Source organism: Leguminivora glycinivorella, chromosome Z, assembly GCF_023078275.1.
Source record: "Leguminivora glycinivorella isolate SPB_JAAS2020 chromosome Z, LegGlyc_1.1, whole genome shotgun sequence".
Classification (NCBI taxonomy): domain Eukaryota; kingdom Metazoa; phylum Arthropoda; class Insecta; order Lepidoptera; family Tortricidae; genus Leguminivora; species Leguminivora glycinivorella.
The window spans coordinates 49,741,540-49,765,557 of NC_062998.1; the positions used below are offsets into that span (position 1 = coordinate 49,741,540).

The 24,018-nt window shown below is 39.1% G+C and overlaps 2 protein-coding genes across 3 annotated transcripts in view; one reads left to right on the forward strand and one right to left on the reverse strand.

Moving 5' to 3' along the window:
• Positions 1-2,475: 2,475 nt before the first annotated feature.
• Positions 2,476-5,364, reverse strand: LOC125241010 (UDP-sugar transporter UST74c). The gene has a single exon (XM_048149278.1). It carries the CDS (start codon positions 5,158-5,160, stop codon positions 4,171-4,173), a length of 990 nt encoding a protein of 329 aa, XP_048005235.1. The 5' UTR covers positions 5,161-5,364; the 3' UTR covers positions 2,476-4,170.
• Positions 5,365-6,359: 995 nt separating this feature from the next.
• LOC125240617 (protein bric-a-brac 2-like) overlaps positions 6,360-24,018 on the forward strand; it is a 47,367-nt gene continuing 29,708 nt past the window's right edge. The window contains exons 1-3 of one of the 2 annotated variants that reach the window (XM_048148581.1): positions 6,360-6,384; positions 6,652-6,840; positions 12,933-13,106. In XM_048148581.1, the coding sequence (XP_048004538.1) occupies positions 6,655-6,840; positions 12,933-13,106 (360 nt within the window). In that variant the 5' untranslated portion in view covers positions 6,360-6,384; positions 6,652-6,654. The other variant, XM_048148580.1, reaches the window with a different exon arrangement.

The window sequence follows — 24,018 nt, forward strand, 5'->3', positions numbered from 1 at the left end:
CGTAGCTCAGTCGTAAGAGGTCGGTCTAATGCTCGCAGGCAGATCGCAGGTGTTTCGAATCCCGGCCAGAAAGAGTTTTTTTTTTCTGTATTTGTAAGTTTTTTTTATTTATTTAAAGACGTGATATAATAAAATAGGCTCTATTTAGCATAGCGTGATATAATAAAATAGGCACTATAGCGAAGCTCGGTCGCCCAAATATTAGTAAATTAAGTTGGACATTTTATTTTATTTTATTTATTTGGGGCATCAACAGCAATACAAGAAAAACAAATGCTTATGTTAAAATACAATACAGTAAGCCAATAAAATATGTCCACAAGCGTACATTGCTGCTTGGTCAGATTAAAAAAAAATATTACTCTTAATTAATGATAACGATTCGTATGATCAGATACTATAAATGGATACATAAAGGTGGAAACCCATTACACCATATCATGCTATGACCGTGCTATGAACGTGTCAGACAAAAAAATATTCTTTGTATTACAAAGTATGAGGCTATGCATACTAGCCCGTTCCATCACCGATCATACCCGTAGCGTGCCATGCACGGACCGTCAAATATTGTCGGCGAGGATATTTTGCCGGTGTCGAAACGCTCCGTGAATGGCACGCAACGGTGATAGAACGGTGCGTGCAGGCGGTCAAACGGGGTATAACCGCGTATGGTGACCGTTTGAAGCACGTTATACACGCGTTGTCATACTTCTTTCAGTCACTATACTCGCCTATGCTACGGGGATGATACGCGGACACTACGGTCACTATACTCGTCTATGCTACGGGGATGATACGCGGACACTACGGTCACTTAACTCGTTATGCCCGGATATGAAATGATGTGGACACGTTGTAGTGGGCATAGCCATCCGTGTCGCGTTACATTCCGTGCCTGACACGTTCATAGCACGGTAATAGCATGATATGGTGTAATGGGTTTCCACCTTTAGGGAAAAAACGGCACAAATATGTCGGGTCGGGTAAAAAGCCTCAAACCTCCTCCTTGGTAGATATTGCACGAATCCGCACGAAGCGCTTAGCTTCTTTTCTTATGCGCACTGCCAAGGAGTGGAATTCCTCGCCGGCGGCTATATTTCCGAGCTCATATAACCCGGCAACCTTCAAATCGAGACTGAACAGGCATCTTCTGGGCGAGCTCACTCCATCGTAAGCCACGTCTTTGCCTTTGGCTAGTCTGTGGCCAAGAGTAAGTCCATTTATAAAAAAAAAATGTGTTTCGGACACTACATACCGCGTCATAGTAAGCGGACCACTGTAGCCTATGAACGGATACAGAAAGGAACCAAATCCGTGTTGCATATTACTTCACTACTTATTCGCATTTTATTAATAATAGTACATTTCGATACAAGTACGAAAAAGAGTAAGTTCGACAAATTAAAACACGACCGAAGGGAGTGTTTTAAATCGACATGAGTTACGAATTCCCTTTTCGCACGTCTATCGAACGACGTTTTTCAGTACAGATAGTGTTTATTACGCACTAGTGCGAGAAGTGGTTCTTTATATGCCAGGTCGAAACTTTGGGAGCCATCTGTACTGAAAAACGTCGTACGATACACGTGAAAAAAGGAAATTCGTAACTCCTGTCGATTTATCGCCGCTCGTTTCGAACTTCCTTCTTTACGCTCTTGTATCGTAATGTACTATTTCAGTACATAATTATGGTGTTGTTTTTCCCGTAAAAGTTCTCAAAGTAGTACATTTCTCGTTAGGTCGAAACTTTTAGGGTTATAGGTACTGAAAAACGCCGTACAGTCACCGGCTAAAGAAGTGATGATTTCTGTACCATGTCGCTTTTAATCGTTTGACAATTTCGTATGACATTTCAAACAAGACGTTAATACAAGGTACAAAAATATTTGACAACCGGTCTGGCTCAGTCGGTACGGTAGTGACCCTGCCTGCTGAGCCGCGGTCCTGGGTTCGAATCGTTCGGGAATTTCGGGATATTTGTTCCTGAGTCATGGATGTTTTCTATGTATATACACTGAGAGAAATTTGCATTGTGAATTTAACAAGTTCGACTTGTTGCGGTTTATCCGTTTGAATCAGCCAAACGTATGTTTAAAACAATATGTGTCAGGTTGTTTTTATAAAATCGACTTGTTGAAGTTGTTGATTCAAATATATTGCCGATTCAAATGACAAGTAGCTTGTTGTTTGAACCAAAGAGCACGTAGGCGCTATTTTAACCAAAAAACTTGTTGAACGAACATGAAAACTGGTTGTATTTTCTCTCAGTGTACGTATGTATTTATCTATTTAAGTATGTATATCGTCGCTTAGCACTCATAGTACAAGCTTTGCTTAGTTTGGGGCTAAGTTGATCTGTGTAAGGTGTCCCCAATATTTATTTTTATATATTTTATTTTAAAATCATCACTTATTTATTCCAGTGGCTGTACGATGCACTCGCGAAGAGAAAAATCGTATCTCGCGTCGATTTAACCAGGCACATAAAATTAATAATTATTGGTACATAATTTTTTAATCGCAATTACAGCGTTTCCTTATCATTATCCATTACTAACTCGTAACTAATGCATAAATGTTTTAAACGATATCGAAATGCAGTATTTTATGGTTGTAGTCGTAAAATAAATAAATGTGGAATGTTTCAGTGCATTTCAGTACAAATTTGTTAAACATTGGGTAATTATGAATTTATGAACCATGATCACCTGAACAGATATATAAATAAGCGGGCAGAGTCATCATCCTCCTTGCGTTATCCCGGCATTTGCCATGGCTCATGGGAGCCTGGGGTCCGCTTTGACAACTAATCCCAAGATTTGGCGTAGGACTAGTTTTTACGAAAGCGACTGCCATCTGACCTTCCAACCCGAAAGGTAAACTAGACCTTATTCGAATTAGTCCGGTTTCCTCACGATGTTTTCCTTCACCGAAAAGCGACTGGCAAATATCAAATGACATTTCGGGTTCGATATAGTTTTGGGGAACGAAAGTAGCACGTACTTACCGCTAGGCTACCAGCTCTTCAAATAAGCAGGCAGAGTATTCAGAAATATTTGAACAGTCTCTGGTCAGCCATAATGTGGTGAAAATATAGGTTATTTTACAATGGGAATGGTACCAACCCCGAAGTAGCATAGGAAATGTCTAGGATCACATGTAATTGTCGGCCGAGGACAACAAACGTGAGATTTGAGGCTTTCTTATTTACAAGACTATGTATACTATTTTTCTGTTCAACGGCGCCGGAAAGTAGTAACTTCGTTTTGCGCAGCCGCCTGAAATTTGACGCTTTCTAAATTACACTCCTATTATAGAAAATGTTGATCAGAAAGCCAAATATAATTTTTTTTCAGGGTTGGTAAATTGTTTCCTGATTAAACATCCTGTATAAAAACATAACTAAGTTATTAAAATGTTTTTGATAACTCATATCAAATACTATTTAACTCCCTAAAAAATAGAGTCACGAAAAAAGTTAAAAAATTGTTACAATGGTGCCACATGTCATTGGTTGAGGCTTGGTTAAATGGCGCTAACTTTAACACATATAAGGTTAAGAATATATAGTTACTAGCTTTTACCCGCGGCTTCGCTCGCGTTCGAAAGAGACAAAAAGTAGCCTATGTCACTCTCCATCCCTTCAACTATCTCCACTTAAAAAATCACGTCAATCCATAGCTCCGTTTTTCCGTGAAAGACGGACAAACAAACAGACACACACATTTTCCCATTTATAATATTAGTATGGATTACAATAAAATTGTAGTACAATTTTGCAATTACATTGAAATGTTTCAATAATAAATGCAATAAATTAGTTAAACAACAATAACTATACTGAATATAATTGGAATAAACATTAATTATTATTGTAATCTAATTCAAATATTAAAAAAATATTTAAACAGCCATGTTTAGCAGATAAAGTGATATCAGTGATAACTTGGTTTAAATGTATTAAGATTGTAAAGAAAGAGCAGTAAAACATTCCACGGTGAATACTGGAGTTTTTCTCCGATACACTAGCATTTAACTATAAATAGCACTATACTTGTTCACTTTTGATCAACAGTTAAACATGAGATTTCACAAAATCCACTGTTCTTTGGTAACTCAATACTATACTAGGAACGTAGAGCACTGGGTCCTATGTTTCAGATACTGCTATACGGTATCCACACGGGCATTTGCTTCTGCAATCTTGCTGTACACAGCCTGAGGTTTACGTTTGAACGTAACATATGTGTATACAAGACTCGCCAACACACTTATATTTAAACCTACAAAGTTAAGCCATGAGAACACATAGTCCCCACCGATTACCATACCGAGGTAAGTAACCAAAATGTTCTTAAGGCAACCAATGATTGTTGTTGTTAAGGCACTGTTGTATTGCGTACAGAGCATGACACTGTATGAGAGTACAAACCCCATGACACACGACGTTAGGAACTGAATTAGGAACAGCGTGTCACCCCAATGCTCATAATTTATTGATGCTTCTATGTCTCCCACATGCCAGGCCACATAAGCAGCCGGCACGATCATAAACAGTGCATTGTAGAACATCAGCCCGTATTTCCCAAGCTCCTTGGAGTCCAGTTTCTTCTTACTGATAACACCATTAGCTGCAGTGAAACCGTCATTGAGTAGGACAAGCGTGTACCCTTGCCAGGAGAATGTGACATCGTCAGCTGCAGCCAGCAGTGCACCTCCGACCATTGCCATGACACTTCCTTGCACTTGCCATGTGGCTCTCACACTTAATATGATCCTCTCTAAAATCATGGTCATGAGAATACTGAAACGTCGCAGCGCAGTAAGCATTGGCAAACTCAGTTCCTTCGTCCCTCCGAGGCCCGTAACCATGTTGCCGAGGTAGATGATCGGCAGCGGCCAGATCCGGCGCGCCACGTTCATGTCCAGCGACGGGAACTGCACCACTCTGATCCGCCGCCCGACCCACAGCACCACTAAAGTCGCTATCATCTGCCCGAGCCCCAGCACCAGGTACGACGGGAAAGCGTACGTAGTTAGCACCGTTTTGTTGACGACGGTGATCATGAAGGAGGTGAACGCATAGAAGGCTGCGCTCAGCGCGCGCTTCAGGAGCTTGGACTCGCTCTCAGCCTCGTCCTGCCCGCGGCTCGACATCGCGCGGTGATTGCTAATTATCTACTAACTTTAAGTCATTGATACTACGTCATAAGCTTACCGATAGTCACGACAACGATCATAGTCGAGTAATAGCGTGATGCGCTTTCATGGTCACTGCTCTATCACGAACAAATAAAATAATACTTGAAACCTTGTGGGATTTTCGCGGCCGTATCTACGTTTCCGCTTGTGACATTTGGGTTTGCGGTTTACTTGACGATGACGTACAGAGTGATGTTGCCAACGGAAAAATCACACATTATTGTAATCGTGGCAGTGTTTATTTACAATGTTGGACAACCACCGATTAATACAAAATTATTACCACAGATATATAATTAAACAAATATGGCTCTCCACAGACAGTCTTAAAAATTCATAATCTTAAAAAAAACTTGTATGCAATCTGACAGTTCAAACTGACACTGACAAGACACTGACAGATCTGAACTGTCAGATTGCATACAAGTTTTTTTTAAGATTATGAATTTTTAAGACTGTCTGTGGGGAGCCTAAAACTACACATAGGCTCCCCACATACAGTCTTAAAAATTCATAATCTTAAAAAAAACTTGTATGCAATCTGACAGTTCAAACTGACACTGACAAGACACTGACAGATCTGTCAGTGTCAATTGCATACAATTTTTTTTTAAGATTATGAATTTTTAAGACTGTCTGTGGGGAGCCTAAAACTACCACGAATTTTTTACGTGGGCGTATAGAAATAAATTAAATTACAGGGTATTAAAATAAACTTACTTAATTCAACGTTTCAAAAAATATAAACAAAAAAGATGAATAACAGTATCGCAATATTATTTATTTGTTACATAGTACAGGACAAAAAACTTTAATTAAAATTAATATAAGTTTATTTATAGCTTTATAAGTTAATATGATTAATTGATTATCCCATTTTATTGAATTATGGTTTTAAAGTTTAAATATTAGCCTTGATATTAGGTAATAAATTGAGTCGAAAATCAGGTTAGCCAACATGATCATGCACAACATTTCAGTATAGAATAAATTTCTGAAGTTAATAAATATAACAAAAATGTTAATATAGTAATATTTACGTAATTTAAAAATAAATAAATACAATAATATAATAATTTACATATTTTTCTAAATTCTAAATAAAACATTTTTTTACACGCACGCATTCCAATCCGGCTGTTGTCAGACCATCAAACGGACTGAACAAGCGACATTTTGGTATTTTTTCCGTGTATTGCCATGCCAGACAACAGTATTCGACTCAGATCCTAAAAGATCGTAATTAGCTAGCTTTGTTGTAATTAGTTATAGATTTTCAAACATGTATATTTAGGGTGCCTAGAGGTAACACGGATCGATAACGCAGTGCAGTTTACGTGGGCAATTGTTTCAGTGAGTTGTTTGGACGCGTAGTTCCCTGAAAGCGGTCGAGTCATTAAATTTACTGTTATAAGGGCGTCAGTGTTTACGTGACCGTGGTTTCAGGCGATGGCGATGCCGGAGCAGTTTTCATTACGGTGGAATGACTTCCACTCGAACCTATCTCAGTCGTTCCATGCGTTGCTGGAAGGAGAAGACTTGGTGGATGTGACATTGGCAGCGGGAGGCCAGTACGTGCACGCTCACAAACTCATCTTGTCCGTATGCAGTCCCTATTTCAAGGAATTATTCAAGGTATGAACTATGACTCACTATTTTTTCATTGTTGTTATGCCTGAGCCAAGTTATCTGGTTTAATTAATGAAACAAGTATTGTTTGTTTATGGTATGATAAGTGCGCGCATTTTATCTTACCTAGCGAATTTTTAAACATTTACTAATTATTTATTATTCTCTGTGTTTAATAGAAACTAATGTTTATCACTTAGTTTTCATAATTTAAATAACACATGAAAAGTATGTTAAGGAAAATTACAAGAACTGGCAATTTCAAGGCTTTATCCAATGCCAAGTGCCAAAACCAAATTATTTAAACTTAGTACAATGTGTTTATTTAACATTATATTGATATTCTTGAGTGTATTTTAGCAAGGTTTTCCTAGCTTGAATCTGGGAAAGATATTAGTGTATTTTCTTACTGAAAATTGCAGAAAGATAAATATCAATGATCTAAATACAAATCAAAACTTGCATCAAAACAGTTTTCTAGAAATATATTATTCCTTCAGTTCATAATCCAACCAATATTGATGGAAGTAATAATCTCGTAATTGGAACGTCTGGGGATGCGCAAACAATTTTTTTAAAATTATAAATGGATGGGCTTACTTATGGCCATAGACTAGCCAAGGCAAAGATGTCGCCTATGATGGAACAAGCTCACCCAGGTGCTCTTAAGCCCATATAAAATTGCATGGAGTTTAAACAATGTATTTCTTTATTCAAATCCTATAGGAGGTGGTGGTTTATTCTACTAATCACATAAATTAAAAATAACATGCATGTGACTGAGAACTATGAAAAACCAGTGCAGCAGTGTCTTCTTTAATGTATGAATGAAATTAATGGTGTTTTGTATCTATATTAATAGTAGGGTTAGTGTGCTTGTTTCCACCCAGGAGTAGATTTCATCCATTTGTTGAAATTCTAATGTATATTACACTAGCTTTTGCCCGCAGCTTCGCTCGTGTTAACTTCGAAAATTTTGGAATGCTCCATACAAATTTCCACCCCCACATTTTAAGGAAGTGAGGGGTTAGGCCGCCTCAAATATCTCCACTTAAAAAATCATGTCAGCGACAGACATAATACACACTTTCCCATTTATAATGTTAGTATGGATACTATTTTTTAGCACTAAATGCAGTCCTTATTGATGACCGGTCTGGCTCAGTCGGTAGTGACCCTGCCTGCTGAGCCATGGTCCTGTTCATCTGTCTAAGTCATTTATTTGTGTGATGAGCACAGATATTTGTTCCTGAGTCATGGATGTTTTCTATGTATATAAGTATGTATTTATCTATTTAAGTATTATGTCGCGGTCGCACCCATAGTACAAGCTTTTCTTAGTTTGGGTTAGGTTAGTTTAGCACTAAATGCATTTTGTGTAAACAAATGTCCCCTGTATTTATTTATTTATTATTTTATTAAACAAATGTCTATGAACCGGCTGGTCAGGTCTAGTCGGTAGTGACCCTGCCTGGATAAGATATCGACACGCTGGTCAGGCTTTGAATCCCGGCATTCATTTGTGATGAACATTGATATTTGTTCCTGAGTCGTGGGTGTTCTCTATTGTTGTACCTTATTGAGGGCTCTCTCTCAGTCAATCTGTGAAAGAATATCTTATAATATATTTTTTCTACTCGTCGCCTGTAATCTGTCAATTAGGACACCATAGACTAAACTATAAGTGCTAACTTTTCAGTGTTGGATGCTCTATGGCAGTTCCGACTCAACTATAATAATCTCATTATAGTTGACTTTAGTTAACTGTAATAATTTCAAAAATAGAATTTCATACAATTTCTATACTAATTTGCGGTACCTGGAAAATTTTTCTGCATTTGAAACACATTTTTTTTTCTTATCAGAGACGGTTATTACAAACAATTGGTTGCTAGGTAATTCGATATTGATACAACGGTGAACGACGCTATTAACATTAATTTTAACTTGCATGAATGATGATATTTCTGTCCATTGATGATGAAGATGATGACTCGTAGAAAAAGTATTGTATACAATAGTGATATAATTAAGCTTTTCACTCTCGTACTTTACTATTAGGCCACTCAGCAAGCTTCGTGGCCTAAACATGGTACTCGACTGAAAAGCTTTGTATTTTATCACGATTGTATAAAATACTATTATTTATCAACATAAAGTAGCATATTAATTTTTTTTTTAATATTCTTTGATTGTACCTGTGCGAACGAAAACTATAGAATGTAGATGGAAACTAGCACAATGACCCTATTAGATTTCTGGATGAATGTGGCGACATCCTTTTATTTGTCTTGTTTTTTTTAAGATTTATGGTGGCAGTTGATATGCTGAAGCGAATGTCTTTTCAAAATACTGTCTTTAATATAAAATATCGTTGGAAAGGACCATGCGCATTTTATAGGGATATTTGGGCCATGAGCGAACATAACTGAAAGTTATGCACATGATTAGGATTCTTCGTGGCAAACAAGTATATGCCAGAGCTATACTAGAAAAATCGGTCCTTTAGAGAGAAAACAGTTATACCTAGGGAGACTTCTTCTGTGCCCATATTATGACCCTCATCTGGTTTTTGGGATATGCCAACTTTCACCAAAACATTTGCACTCCGTCTACTAAGCATGGCAATATATTCCTTGTTCTAGAAACAAGTTCATAGGAAGAAACATTAGAAAATTTAGAAACAGTAGAAAAATCATTTAGAACACGTCAAGAAACTTCACATTTTCAAGCAGATTTTATGGTACTATTTAATTGTACCATAACTAAGTCAAAGACTGATTTTGTCTTATAGCAGCATGCATAACTTGATAATATCTACCAGTGGCGGGGCGTGAAAATTTTCGTTGGTAAAGCCGGAGGGGTTTTTGGCATCTGTTTTGTATGGACTTCCACAGATACAAGAAAATTTTAGGGAACCCGTTGGGAATCGAGTTGTATCGACGCTCCGCCACTGATATCTACACTTTACTATAGGTGTCATCTCTGTTTGCTCGTGGCTCAAAATGCCTATCCTCCTTTTGGATTAAATTTTAGTCCTATACTACAAACAATATTTCACATACCTGATGAGGTTTGATAAAAACTATCATGTTCTATGGAGCTGAAACTATCTTCTTATCAAATTTTAATCTAAATTGGTACAGTAGCATATATTACATCAAACAAAATTGTCTGAACACAACTTTAATATAATGAGCTTAAAGGTGTGATCAGATATTTTGTGTAAGTGTGTAATTTTAATGAATGTGATGTAATTATGAAATTACAATCAACAACAGAGCTGTGAATACAAAGTGCCAAAAATATGTATACATACCTTAATATACAGGCAAGAAAGTTCTGTATACACTTACCCCTTTATTCATAAACGTACTCGAGTTATCAAGCCGATAAAGTTCGTTTGTCCCTTTCCGACGTATTAGTGTGATAGAAAAGGACAAACGAACTTTATCGGCTTGATAACTTTAGAGTACGTTTATGAATGGGGGGTTTGTCTGTATTCAAAGGTGTGTTGGACTGTACATGAAACCCTACTGTATAAATTTTTTTATGCTTTACTTCCCGTGCGAGACCGGGGTGGGTTGCTAGTTTTAATATAATGCAATCATGTTAATGATGAGATGTTATTGTTTATTACTAGCCTATGGTATATTAATTTCAATTAAAGGTCATCCACAACCCACACTCCTTCCTCCCCCTTTTTCCAATAAATGTCAACACCCCCTGTACTTCCTTTTGGGGGGTGAGTTCCGAGAGATATCTAATAGTTTTAGGTATAGATATCAGCCGTTTTCGAAGTTATAATGAGAATGCAAGTTAATGCGAATTTCATAATGATCATAAATATCATAATTTTCTACATAATGTAGGGGGGTCATTCCATGATAACTTGCGTTGCGTTACATTTAGAACGCAAAGTTGTGAGCATCTTGAGCGCAAAATCTTAAAAATTACGTAATACTTGAACGCTCCCTTACCCGTGTAACAGCGTCGTACCGCCTTGACACTAGAGGCGTGTTTACATATTTGTGAGCGCCTTCGCCGCTCCGATATATATAATGGCGCCCGTAGAATGTATTTTTTAATTGTATTACGTATAATTGCTTATTAATATTGTTAATGATGCAATATTGTAACAAGAATACTGACACAGCGCCGACTGCGAAGTACAAAGTTCGATTTCCGACTGAAACCAGTGATTGCGGTTCGTTACAACCAAATTTTATAATACCATATTCCTAAAACGTCGCAATGCCAAAACAGATTAGTCTCTTTATGTCTAAAACTTGAAATGACTAAAACCTACTTCTCAAATTGACTTATTCTCCAAATGTCTAAAAGTCAAATTAACTTAAAACCAAAACTTCACTTTCTCAAAATGCCTAAAATGTACATGTTACAGTTTATCATAAATAGTTAGCATTAATGAACTAAATGAATAACTAAAGTTAATAACTGTTCTACGAAAATCTAATGAGGGTTATTGATTTTATGCATAATGTAGACGATTATAGTTCAATAATGGGAATGAACTTGGTAATCCAAATTAATACATTATCTAATTAAAATTTATATCCTAATTAGTTAAATCGCTAGTATAAAGCTATAAGGGGCACCGACGGTAATGACCTATGAATTTTTCTATTGTTTAATTGTATTTAGTTAATTACTGTTAAAAAGTAGTTACCATTTGTAGGGTTCCGTAGTCAACTAGGAACCCTTGTAGTTTCGCCATGTCTGTCCGTCCGTCCGTCCGCGGATAATAACAGTGACCGTTAGCACTAGAAAGCTGAAATTTGGTACCAATATGTATATCAATCACGCCGACAAAGTGCATAAATAAAAAGTGAAAAAAAAATATTTTAGTAGGGTACAGTCAAGTGTAAAAATATGGGTGCGTACAACTTATCAAAAATATGTCCCATAGCACTTTATGTCGGCGGAATAAGGTCTCGGTACATATTTTTGAGCGGATAAAATCGATACGTATTTTTGCACTTGACTGTACCCTCCCCTTAACGTAAATTGGGCAGTGTTTTTTTTTTCATTTGAAACCTAACGTGTGATGTGATATATTGTAGGATAGGTATTGAAAAATAAATAGGGCTTTTTTACCTAAATAATTTTTTGATATTGTTAATATAGACCGTTAACCAAATTTTGTCACTAAAAAAAGGCGGCAAATTTGAAAAATCGCGGGCTAGCAACACTAGTTTTGAAAATCGGTGGAAATTCGCGTGTCATTTGTATCTTATCTGTGGAAACCTCCACCCTACCAAAAAGAGAAATAACTAGCATATATCCGTCCCTTTTTAATACATTATCTAATTCGTAAGGAAGTAAAGGATGAGTATACGCGTTTCATATGTTTTTTTATTAGGGAGGCATTCCAATGCTGCAGGCCCAACGAGCCCCTTGAAAAAAAATCTCTGTGGCTGTTCGACGTACATTGCTGGTTTTTGTTCGTTTCATAGGGATACCATACTTTAGTTTGATGTACATTGCTACTGCCAAAATTTGGTTGACAGGCTATATTTTCGGAAATAATCGCTCCAAAAGTTTAAAAAAATGCGCCCGCCTCTAACTTTTGAACCATAAGTTTAAAAAATGTGAAAAAAATCACAAAGTAGAACTTTACAAAGACTTTCTAGGAAAATTATTTTGAACTTGATAGGTTGAACAGTTTTTGAAATAAATAGGAAAGACTACGGAACCCTACACTGAGCGTGGCCCGACAGTCCCGACACGCTCTTGGCCGGTTTTCTTACCATACATGCGGCCCGCGTGTTTATAAACTGCCAGTGCAGTTGGGTGAATCAACTTTTTCTTGCCTGTTATTGCCATGGTTACGGTCCACTGAGTCACGCTGGTTTTATGCAAAATTATGCTACTTAAACTATGCAAACATGCATTTTTCTAGTGTTAACAAGCCCTTTCCTTAATTTGCCACCTATAAACATGGACTACAGGCATGCTTGCATAATTTCAGTAGCATAATTTTGCAAAAAACCAGCGTGACTCAGGGGACCATAACCATGGCAATAACAGTCAAGAAAAAGTTGATTCTTTCACTAACTATCCCAAACTTTCCCCAGATGAACCCCTGCGAGCACCCGATCGTGATCCTCAAAGACGTGGCGCACCAGGAGCTGAAGCAGCTCCTGCAGTTCATGTACCGAGGCGAGGTGCACGTGAGACAGCAGGAGCTGAGCGGGTTCCTGCACACGGCCGAGCTGCTGCAGGTTAAAGGGCTCACGCAGGGCCGGGAGGTGAGTCACAACGGTATTGGTATTTCACACTAAAAGTGCTCGCCGCGTCGCTGCCGGCCGCTGTCATTCCGGTGTGAGCCGACCCTAATACCTCTGTAACACTATGCTCCTCGCGATGCCGCGATGTTGCTCTCTCCGGTCACACACTGCCCTACTCGCGCGATTAATCGCATTAGGTTTTTGCCGACAAAATAGGAGACGGTGGGTATGACTAGGAGCATGAAGAGTTGCGCGGTCACACTATGCCTCTGCCTCACAGACCAACCCCTATAGACACCCATTACAAGACGACTCGCGGTCACCAGCCTTACTTGTATTTGCCATGATATAAGCGCGGGCGCTCGCCGTGCCACGATCAGTAACGACCAAGTAACCGACCCGAAAGCAGCTCGTGTTTTTCGCAATAAAAAAATTGAAAAAGGGTATTTTGATGCCTTAAAGATGTCCACCTGTAGTGTGAAATGGTGTGGAAAGGTAACAAGAAGATCAAATTTAAAAACAGACGGTATTACATTCCACAAATAAGTCATATTTATAATTTATTCAGAGCCGGCATAGGTCAACTTACACTGGCTATTTACGCGACTCCCTTTTCATCTGGCGCGACTGCCTGCCGTCCTTGAAACGACCAATCGCAGCGCGCTAAACACATTCCCCTCCCGCTCCTCGCGCCCCAAGCACTGGTGATTTATAGCGCGCACAAAATTTACAATATTGGCACTCTATAGGAGGTTCTCTGTGGTCACAACGGTATTGGTATTTCACACTAAAAGTGCTCGCCGCGTCGCTGCCGGCCGCTGTCATTCCAGTGTGAGCCGACCCTAATACCTCTGTAGCACTATGCTCCTCGCGATGTTTCTCTCTCCGGTCACATACTGCCCTATTCGCGCGATTAATCGCATTAGGTTTTTGCCGACAAAATAGGAGACGGTGGGTATGACTAGGAGCATGAAGAGTTGCGCGGTCACACTATGCCTCTGCCTACTTCCCACGCCGCTCGTCGAGTGTGTGGCCGAGGTAATACAAACATAGCACGCGTTCTCCTAAACGCGCTTAGACTGCGTAGGAACTCGCTTCTTTTATATATTTGATCGCCACTGTTCGAGGTGTGGATGTAGAAAGGTGTGGATGCCTGGTGCCGTAGCCGAATGGTATTTCTCCGACGCGAAACGAAAACGAAACGCCGCGAAAGGTAGTCTGGATCTGTCACACGAGCGATATAGAGATAGAAATCTACTAGCGTTTCGTTTCGTGAGTGTTTCGTGAGCGTTTGTGCCATTTTGTAGCCACTAGTGTATGCCGTGTCTGTGTCTGCTGTGCCAGAGGGTGAGAGTGACAGAGACGGTACTAAATAAGTACTAGTTACTACTACGAGTTACTTACAACTACGGGCCTACTGGGATCATGGTGTTGGCGTTCTCGGCCGAAAATTATTTTTTGTTCCTTTCTCACATGCCGAAAGTCTCTTAGTAATTGGCCGTGGTCGTAGTTGACAAAAATAGTGTACGAGGGAGCAAAATGACACATTTACAGCGAGAATGTAAATTGAATCCTGAACGAAGACAGGGAGTCCATAAGTGAATCATGAGCGTAGCGAGGCTTTCTAAACTAGGATCCTGAGCGTAGCGATGGATTTCAGTGTTAACGCCCAAGGTAATAATTTTCGCATCAACTATGAGAAGAGCTCAACATAATATACAGGGTGCCCGGTAATTAATTACCGCTGTTGTAAAAATATGAAGCACTTAATCCGACAATTTCTTTTATAGATTACCTTAGAAAGAGACAAAAAGTAGCCTAATGTCACTCTCCATCCCTTCAACTATCTCCACTTAAAAAAATCATGTCAATTCGTCGCTCCGTTTTGCCGAGAAAGACGGACAAACAAACAGACACACACACTTTCCCATTTATAATATTAGTATGGATATTATAATGTTTTCGTTGCCTTAATATTATCTTGGCGACATATAGTCCTTGAACAGCAAAGTGCCATTACGTTCTTTCCTGACAGGGTAGAAAAGTTCCCTGTTTTGAATGGGTGATGTGAAACAATATACTTCGTGTTTTTTTGTTTTCCGTTAAATCCCACACATCGTTAGGTTCATTATCAGGAACCACCATGTATATCACTTTTAAATAAATTCGCATAATAATTTTTTTCGTCATTTTCATACATAATAAATGAATTTATTAGTGTGAGAGACCCTTCAGAATAACATTCAAGTTAGTGTCCAGTGATTGACGGCACATGTCAAAACGAATAACATTAGGAATTGGTAAAGGCTGTCACAAACGTGTTTAGTAATTATCTTTATTTTTTTAATAACCGTAAGAGTTAAGATGCTAGTTTCTTAGAGATATTAATTGTATTTGATCTAAAGAACCTTATTTTAAAGTTACCGGAATTCAATAAAAACACGGTGTATGACGCCCTCTTACGGTTCTAAAATAACATTGAATCAGACATGTTTGCGGCCCGGCCTTTGTTGTGAAACATGTTTTTACTGGATGACATTGCAGTGTCATTAGAAAAATGACCTTTGATATTTCCACCTTCTATCACCCGTCGTCATGACAACGGACATATACTCAGTCTATTTATACGAGCAGTCTGCTCACAGATCCCTTACATGAGACAAAACATTTAAATAGTACATTATTGTATTAACCCTTAAATGCATGTATTTTTCTTTTAACGAGATATTAATATATGTGATAGACAATGGTTTTCTGACTCTAGGAAAAATAATATTTAAAATCGATTTTTATACTAAATCAGTGTTAGAAGTTAAATAGGCCAAATCTTATTTATATAAATGTATCGTAATTGGAAAATTTTATTTAAAAAAATACTACTATTAAAAAGGTACACTATTTGTGAAACCTTTAAGATAAAATGTTTAAACATAGACTAATTACTAACTCCGAAAAAAACAGCCTAAATCACATACTGAAAATCGCCATCGTCCTGTTTTTTCACACTTTTCCGCCATTTCATCTTAATCCTTAAATAATAAATAGTAAATCATTATATTATTTAATTTATTTCATTGTATATTAAATAATAATAAATAATGAATAATAATTAAGCAATAAATGTGATCTTGGATAGCTACATAACGAGCCACGGGCCATCAAATTATGATGCATATAATATATATCACCACGCATTTGGGTTAAGGGTGGATAGTGAAATATTGCGAAGAAGAGGCTGTTTGAAGTGCTTTAATGACACGAGTTTGTAATCCTTCAGCCGCCCGTGATATACGCAATGTTTTTCATCACACTCGCGAAGTAATAACATAGAATAGAGGAATAAGTAAGGGTAGAGTTGTAACAACATACATCGGTAAATCGGGTTATTTGTATAGGCATAGTTAAGTGACATCTAGCGACAATCACGCGTCAAATAGCGTGAATTATCAGTACCACTACTCGATACTAGGTGGCAACAGTGTCTCTTGGGCCAAAAATTTCATATTAGAACAGTTTACAACTTATATTAGGCATGTGTCGTTCACGAACTATGAACTGTTAGGAATAAAATCCCATCAATGACCGAAATGAACTGAATCTTTCCGTGCTCTGTGAATCGGTCTTTGCTCATTTAGTTGTATATGATCAGCGAGCGGTTTGGATCGAGAATGAGTGTGTGACTGCGCCGACCGAGAGCGAGAGCTACTTAGCAGAGCAACACAAAAACATCATGTTTTCATATTGAACTTCGGTTACTTACAACCTTTCGGTCCGGAATGTTACTATCTGTGGACTATTCGTATAATTTCGACACTATTCGGTCCCATTCGTTCTGATCTTTCCGACCGCAGTGGTCACTGGTCTGGCTGAACTAAATGAGCAAAAGACCTAAAAGAGCGAACTAGTTAGTGGGAGCGATTGAACGAGATCGGAGCGCTCCGATCAACGAACGAAACGACACAAGCCTAACTTATATCACAAGTAGAAGGAATTGTAAACAGAATACTGATTTAATACTATTGTAATATTAGATAAAAATTGGTGAGCATTAGACTCTTCGTTCGTCGCGACATCTATTGACACGTATCAGTACTGATAATTTACGCTAGTTGACGCGTGATTGACACGTGATTGACGCGTGATTGTCGCTAGATGTCACTTAACCATGCCTAATTTCTCTATGGTAATAATCAAATTCATAGAAATATGATTATAAGGTCTGTAATGCCTTCCCTTTTCTCCAATCGTGAAGAAAGATGACGGCATGTTGCCTATGATCAATTGATTATATTGCTATGATAAACATATGATAGTGGACTATCGTCCTAAGCGACGTATGTTTTTTTGTTAATTGCATCCTTGAATACCTAGTACTTATGCACTAATTCGACGTAATATGAGTGTGTAGTAAAACGTCCCACTTTGTCGGTTACCATTAAGGCGAGATTTACTTGTATCTTTATATTCAGAATAAACTGACAAAGCGGCTTTATAGCAATCGACAAAGTGGTACGTTTTCCCGTGCACACTCACATATATCGAATTGCATTAGAAGCCTTAAACGAAAAAACTCGGGTATACTCGGGTAGCCCGCATGATCTGCTGGACTTGACGCCCAACGCTGTGCAGTGGTTGCAAGACTTGGATGTTGCCTTATAATCTTTTATTTTGCCTATTTGTACATATCGCCATACGATTAAATAATAAACGAAAAAACCAATTTGAAAAACAGATGAATGTGATATACCACCTATTGGCTGGTCTGTCACTCTATCGACAAGTATTGCACGTGCATAAAATCAATAATGGACGGATAGGGCCGTCTCGAACACCTATTTGCGGCGGCAAGATCGAGTGTGACGTAGACTCCTACTCGAGTTTCGAATTTCAAACATCAGACGTCCAGCCTCCATACCCTTTATTACCCTTCATTCAATTTTGACGTTCGTTCGAATACTAGCTAAGTTGGCCCCTAGACTAGTGACGTAACAACCACTTGTGAATGAATGAATTCACTGGTTTTCGAGAGGCGAATTCGAAGCGGTGTGCGTTCTGAATAGTTTTGAGGGGTGCACCTGTATGGTTTAGTTGTTAAAGGCTTACAGAAGGCCTGATATTGAATGTTATAGTTCATTTCTAAAGGCAACATTACATTTTGAAAATATTTTTAGCTAGAAATGTTTAACCTCTCGTATGCTTAGGAGCAGATCTGCTCCATATTGTTTCAACTTTAACATGTAGTTATTATGACTAATATATTAATGACAATTTTTTGACAGACGCATACGAAAGGTTAATTTTATTTTATTCTGTTATCGATTCCTTACAATTCATGGTTGGCTAGAAATTAAAATAATGGATACAAAAACAAAACACGGTCGTCTGCTGGTCCAAGGAATTTAAACCGCTTAGGCCCACTTGCACCAACCACTTAACTCAGGGTTAGTGGGCTGTCAACTGTCAAATTCCATATAGAATGGTGGGTTAACCCTCCATTTTCGTTGGTGCAAGTGGCCCTTAGAGTTTTTCATAGTAATTACGTGGTACGAAGGAATACGAACAAATAACTTACTTTATCACCTAAAACAAGCTGAATATTACATAACTTACATATCGGACTACGGCGCGGCGGTTAAAAGTTTGATAATAATTTTAGCAAAGTGGACCTACTAGCCAATAGTGTATACTGCAATATTTCACAATCAATGCATCTAGGACCGGCCACTCATACAGCTGACGGTATTCGAACGGCGCGGCCGCCCCGCCGGATAAAAAAAATACGAATTCCATTTTTGAATTAAATTTGTCTATCTATGGTTTCGCGTTTCGTGTTTGCATTGTGAAACGGTGCATTTGGTTTTGTATTGATAGGATTTCTCTGTTATTTAAAAAGATTGGATTTGATTTTGGTTGATTATTTTCAGCGCGTTGGAAGCTTGATTTAATACATTATATTCGCGAATTCATTTTTTCATATTCTTCGAATATTTTATAATTTTTTTGGGAAAATAACGAAGATGGGTTTGCCGCCAATATCCCGTCCGGTCCATTACTTGACATTGAAGGTGAGTTCGAAAATTTTAAATTTACGATATTTTTGCCCGTTGCGCTGTTTGTCATCTGTATAATAATATGCTTATTGTCCCGGATTTGTAAGTTCACATTTTTGTCACATTTGTTTTGAAGTATGTTGCGATGTGGCTAAGACGTATCGTTTTCCAAATCTAGCGATTAATTTCGAATTGGTTGAATCGATTAGGCCCTATGTACAAGGAGGCGCTTAAACAAATATACTATTTCTATCAACTCACTGAAATGTCATTTGATTCGAAATGACAGACTCTGCCACAGCACTAGTTTAAAAATAAAAATGAATGATAAATGACATAATAAGTAAATACTGCGTTATAAATTAATATCGTAAAATACTCACTAACGAAGATCCGCAAAAATGTAACATGTGTTATTATGTTTAAAGTAAGCGAAATATTGTTTTTAGTACTTGATTTTTTAAAAATATTATTACAGGATTTTATTTAAAATTTTATCAGGTTGCGCGAGTTTACGTATTCTGGACGCTGCCATGTGTCAAAAAGAGGTTCTTACAGCTCTGGGACAATAGATGTCACGATATGACGTCATCATGGCACCACTTTCCTATGACAAAGTTAAAAGTTGAAGTTGAAAGTGTGTAGTGTCATTGCCATAGATTAAATATAAGAAGATCATACATCATACCATCCCAATCCCATACATTAAAATGCGACCGCCTAAGAACGCACATACACTAGATGGCGCCACAAAAAAAATGTCTTGTAGCTTTCGATTATACTTGTAGATGGCGTTAAGTGCCACTTTTGATATAGATTTATGGCTCGAAAGTGACACAACGCCAATCTACAAATAATCGATGGCAACAAGGCATTTTTTGTGGCGCCATCTATGTGTGGTGTAGTATATGCGCGTTCTTAGACGGTCGCATTTTAAATATTTTGATGTATGGGATGGTATGATCTTCTTATATTTAATCTATGTCATTGCATAGATTGCCATCTCTCGCCACAAAATTTGAGCCAGTTTTGACAATTTGGCCCATATTCATAACATGACATCTGTTAAAATTATCAAATATGTTAATATTAGTGGCATCTAGCCGATAATCAATCAATGGCGTAGCGCCATCTAGACGACCATGCATTTTTCTTGATGGTTCAGAGGTACGTTTTTTTCTTAGACTTTATCTGTCTATACGGTCTACTTATTTAAGTGCTTTTTGGCGTTATTCTGTGCCATATGACCCAATGTATATTTGTATTATTTATCACGAATTGACTGCACTTGAACGGTTTTTAACATGCTAGCTTTTGCCCGTCGCTTCGCTCTCGTTAAATTCGAAAATTGCGAAATTCCCCATACAAACTTCCACCCGGGTTAGAAAGAGACAAAAAGTAGCTTTAGTCACTCCGCCCCTTCAACTATCTCCACTTAAAAAGTCGCGTCAATTCGTCGCTGCGCTAAAAAACGTCTTTCACGGCAAAACGGAGCGACGAATTGACGTGATTTTTTAAGTGGAGATAGTTGGAGGGATGGAGAGTGACATAGGCTACTTTTTGTCTCTTTCTAACGCGAGCGAAGCCGAGGGAAAAAGCTAGTATTAAATAAAAAGCAATTTATGACTCCAGACTCGAGAGCCAATCTCGTATGTGTACTACAAGTTCAATATCTTGTAAAGAGCGTCTGAGTACTTTGCTCCTGTTGAAGGACCTGCGGATACGAAGTTCCTAACGAACTATTGTAATAAAATAAAACAAAACGGAAAATAAAATTATGGAGATTGATGGGGAGCCAAACTCACCGATGTTGTCGTCTCGAGAGTTTATCGGGTGGCCACCCTTGCAAAGCTTGGTTCTCTCTTTCCTTGCACTGCACACTCGCGAATCGTTCTATTATAATATAATTAATTAATAACTTAATTCGTTGCGGATATTTTTATTCACCATTGACAACGACTTTCTTTTTGCGGATTGACACTTGACGTATTTTATATTTTTTAAGAAGTTTGGCAAAGAGGCGGGTGACATGACAATTAAAAATGAGGTTGAACCTATCATAAGGAAGAGCGAGCGGGATGGACGATATGAATGATAATGAATGAAAAGGGCGCGAACATTTCTCCCCGGCTTTAAAGGGTTCCTTTAAAGGAAAGAAGTACTAAATAAAATAAATAAATAATGACCCTTTTCTTCGAGTAAAATAATAGCGAAAAAAAATAATATTATTCTAACATAATACCCATTCCATTACTGGTTAGGCAAAGGACACAACCGCACGACAGGACGGACGAAACTTCCTTTACTTGTCCTGACAGTAACAACGCGGGTTGAGCCGTCCTTTGAAGGATGCACTGCGTCTACAACACCCAATGGCCATGAGAATGGCGGCGCATTATCTACTTTAATGACGACTACTGTGCCAATTGCGATGGGAACTGATGGCGTTGTCCATTTAGCTCGAGATTGCAACTGATGCAGATACTCTGCTCGCCATCGTTGCCAGAAAGACTGCACTATCCTATCTAGGAGGGCATGTCGTTCACGTAAGTTACCTGACTCGACCAATGGAGTAGGTAACGACAACAGTGGAGCAGTATGGAGAAAATGAGCAGGAGTAAGAGCTGATGGCTCAGCGGGGTCACTGCTCAAGGCTGTTAGAGGCCGGGAATTAACGAGCGCTTCTATCTGAGCAAGCGTCGTTAGAAGTTCTTCGTACGTCAGTATTTGCGTACCGATCACCTTGAAAAGGTGATTTTTTACTATTTTCACCATAGACTCCCATGCGCCTCCAAAATGAGCAGAAGCAGGAGGGATGAACTTCCAATCAATGCGGTTCTCCGCTAGTTCCATCTCTATAAGTGGACGATGAGCATCCAAGAACTTGTAGAGGTCACGCATATAAGAATTGGCGCCAACGAAATTGGTTCCATTGTCCGAATACATGCATTGGACGGGACCACGGCGTGCCAAAAAGCGCTTTAATGCAGCCATGAAGTTGGCGGTACTCAATTCCGTCGCTATCTCAATGTGAAGACAGCGCGTAGTGAGGCAAGTGAAAATACATAACCAAGCCTTGCGACTCTTCACTCCTCTGCCACGAGTAGGCGTATATTGCAGAGGGCCTGCATAATCACACCCTGTATGCGTAAACGGTTTATCCACTTGATTCACGCGACAGCCCGGTAAGTCTGCCATGAGCGGAAAAGACGATTGTGGATTCGCTCTGAAACAAGTGTTGCATTTGGCAATGCGGTCGCGAATGACACGACGAGCCGACAGAATCTAATACTGAAGCCTAAGTATAGTCATCATTGACTCGGGACCAGCATGCAAATGCTTTCTGTGAACGTAGTCAACGATCATATTGACTACATGATCACGTCGCGGGAGCACAATTGGGTGCTTCTGAGAATACTGCAAGTCTGTATTTGTCAACCTGCCTCCAACACGAATTAGACCGTCTTTGTCTAAGAACGGTTTGAGCTTTTGTAAAGCAGGTGAGCAATATTTCTTGCTCTTAATTTTCTCAATATCGTCACAAAAATGTTCGTTTTGCAACGATGAGAGAATTTTACCTTCAGCAAACTCTAAGTCGGATCGGGTAAGGGCCGTGGGGAGCGGTTTCGGATTAAGGATGCGGTACACGTATACGACGATGCGCAGTAATCGAGACCACGACGATATCCGCTGCGCGAGGGAATAAAGTGGTGACTCTGACACATCCGTAGTAGTAGCGTGTGCAAGAGGCTTAAGCTCCGGCACTTCTCCGATGGACTCTCGATCGAGCTCCCTTAAAGGCCATTCTGATGGATGCTTGGATGCCCAAGCCGGTCCTGTAAACCACAAAGGATGATCCACAAGCTTAGCAGGCGTCAGGCCACGCGACAAGCAATCCGCGGGATTTTCTAAGCCCGCCACATGATGGAAGCAGCTGGCCGGTACAGCTTCAATTATCTTAACAACGCGATTGGCAACGAATGTTTGCCAGCGGTGTGGTGATGACTGAATCCAGCAGAGCGCAACTTTCGAGTCGGTAAAGGCGTAGATCTCGTTAATGTTGTAACGGGGCTCGAAATTATCTTGCACCTTCCGCATGAGCTTTGCCAGGAGGACAGCAGCACACAGCTCTAATCTCGCTACAGAGACTGTCTTCAAGGGAGAGACCTTCGACTTGGAACACACCAATCGAACTGTCACTTCATTCCCGTTTATGACCTGAAGATAAACTACACCTCCATATGCCCGCTCGGAAGCATCACCGAAGCCTAAGAGGTTTATAGTACAACCTTGTACTACCCCGAGATGACGCGGTATATGAATTTCATTCAATTTTGGCAACTCAGAACAAAATCGTTCCCATAAATTTACAATATGGGTCGGGGGAGTCTCATCCCAGTCGCATTTGATCAACCAAAGCTCCTGTATGAGGAGTTTTGCGTAAAGGACAACTGGAGCTACTAAGCCGACGTTATCCCATAGGCGAGCCACTGCAGACAAGATTGTCCTTTTAGTGCACGTTGGATCTGGCTCTGTCACCTTGAAATGGAAATAATCGCCAGATTTATTCCAACACAAGCCAAGGACCTTTTGCGAGACTCCTGGGTCTATTTCCAAGTCTACGGAAGCCCTATGAGAAGCAGGTATCTCACGTAGCACGGTCTCTGAGTTGCAGGTCCATTTGACAAGATCAAATTGACCGCATTTGAATAGGTCAATAAGCTCCTTAGCCGCAGCGATAGCAACAGATTTATCCTGCTGTTGCGAATCATCTGACATAATGCTGAAGCATACGTCATCCATGTATGTGCAGGACGATGCGATCGCTGCTGCCATTGGAAACTTATGTCCGTCGTCTGCAATCAGCTGGCCAACGACGCGGA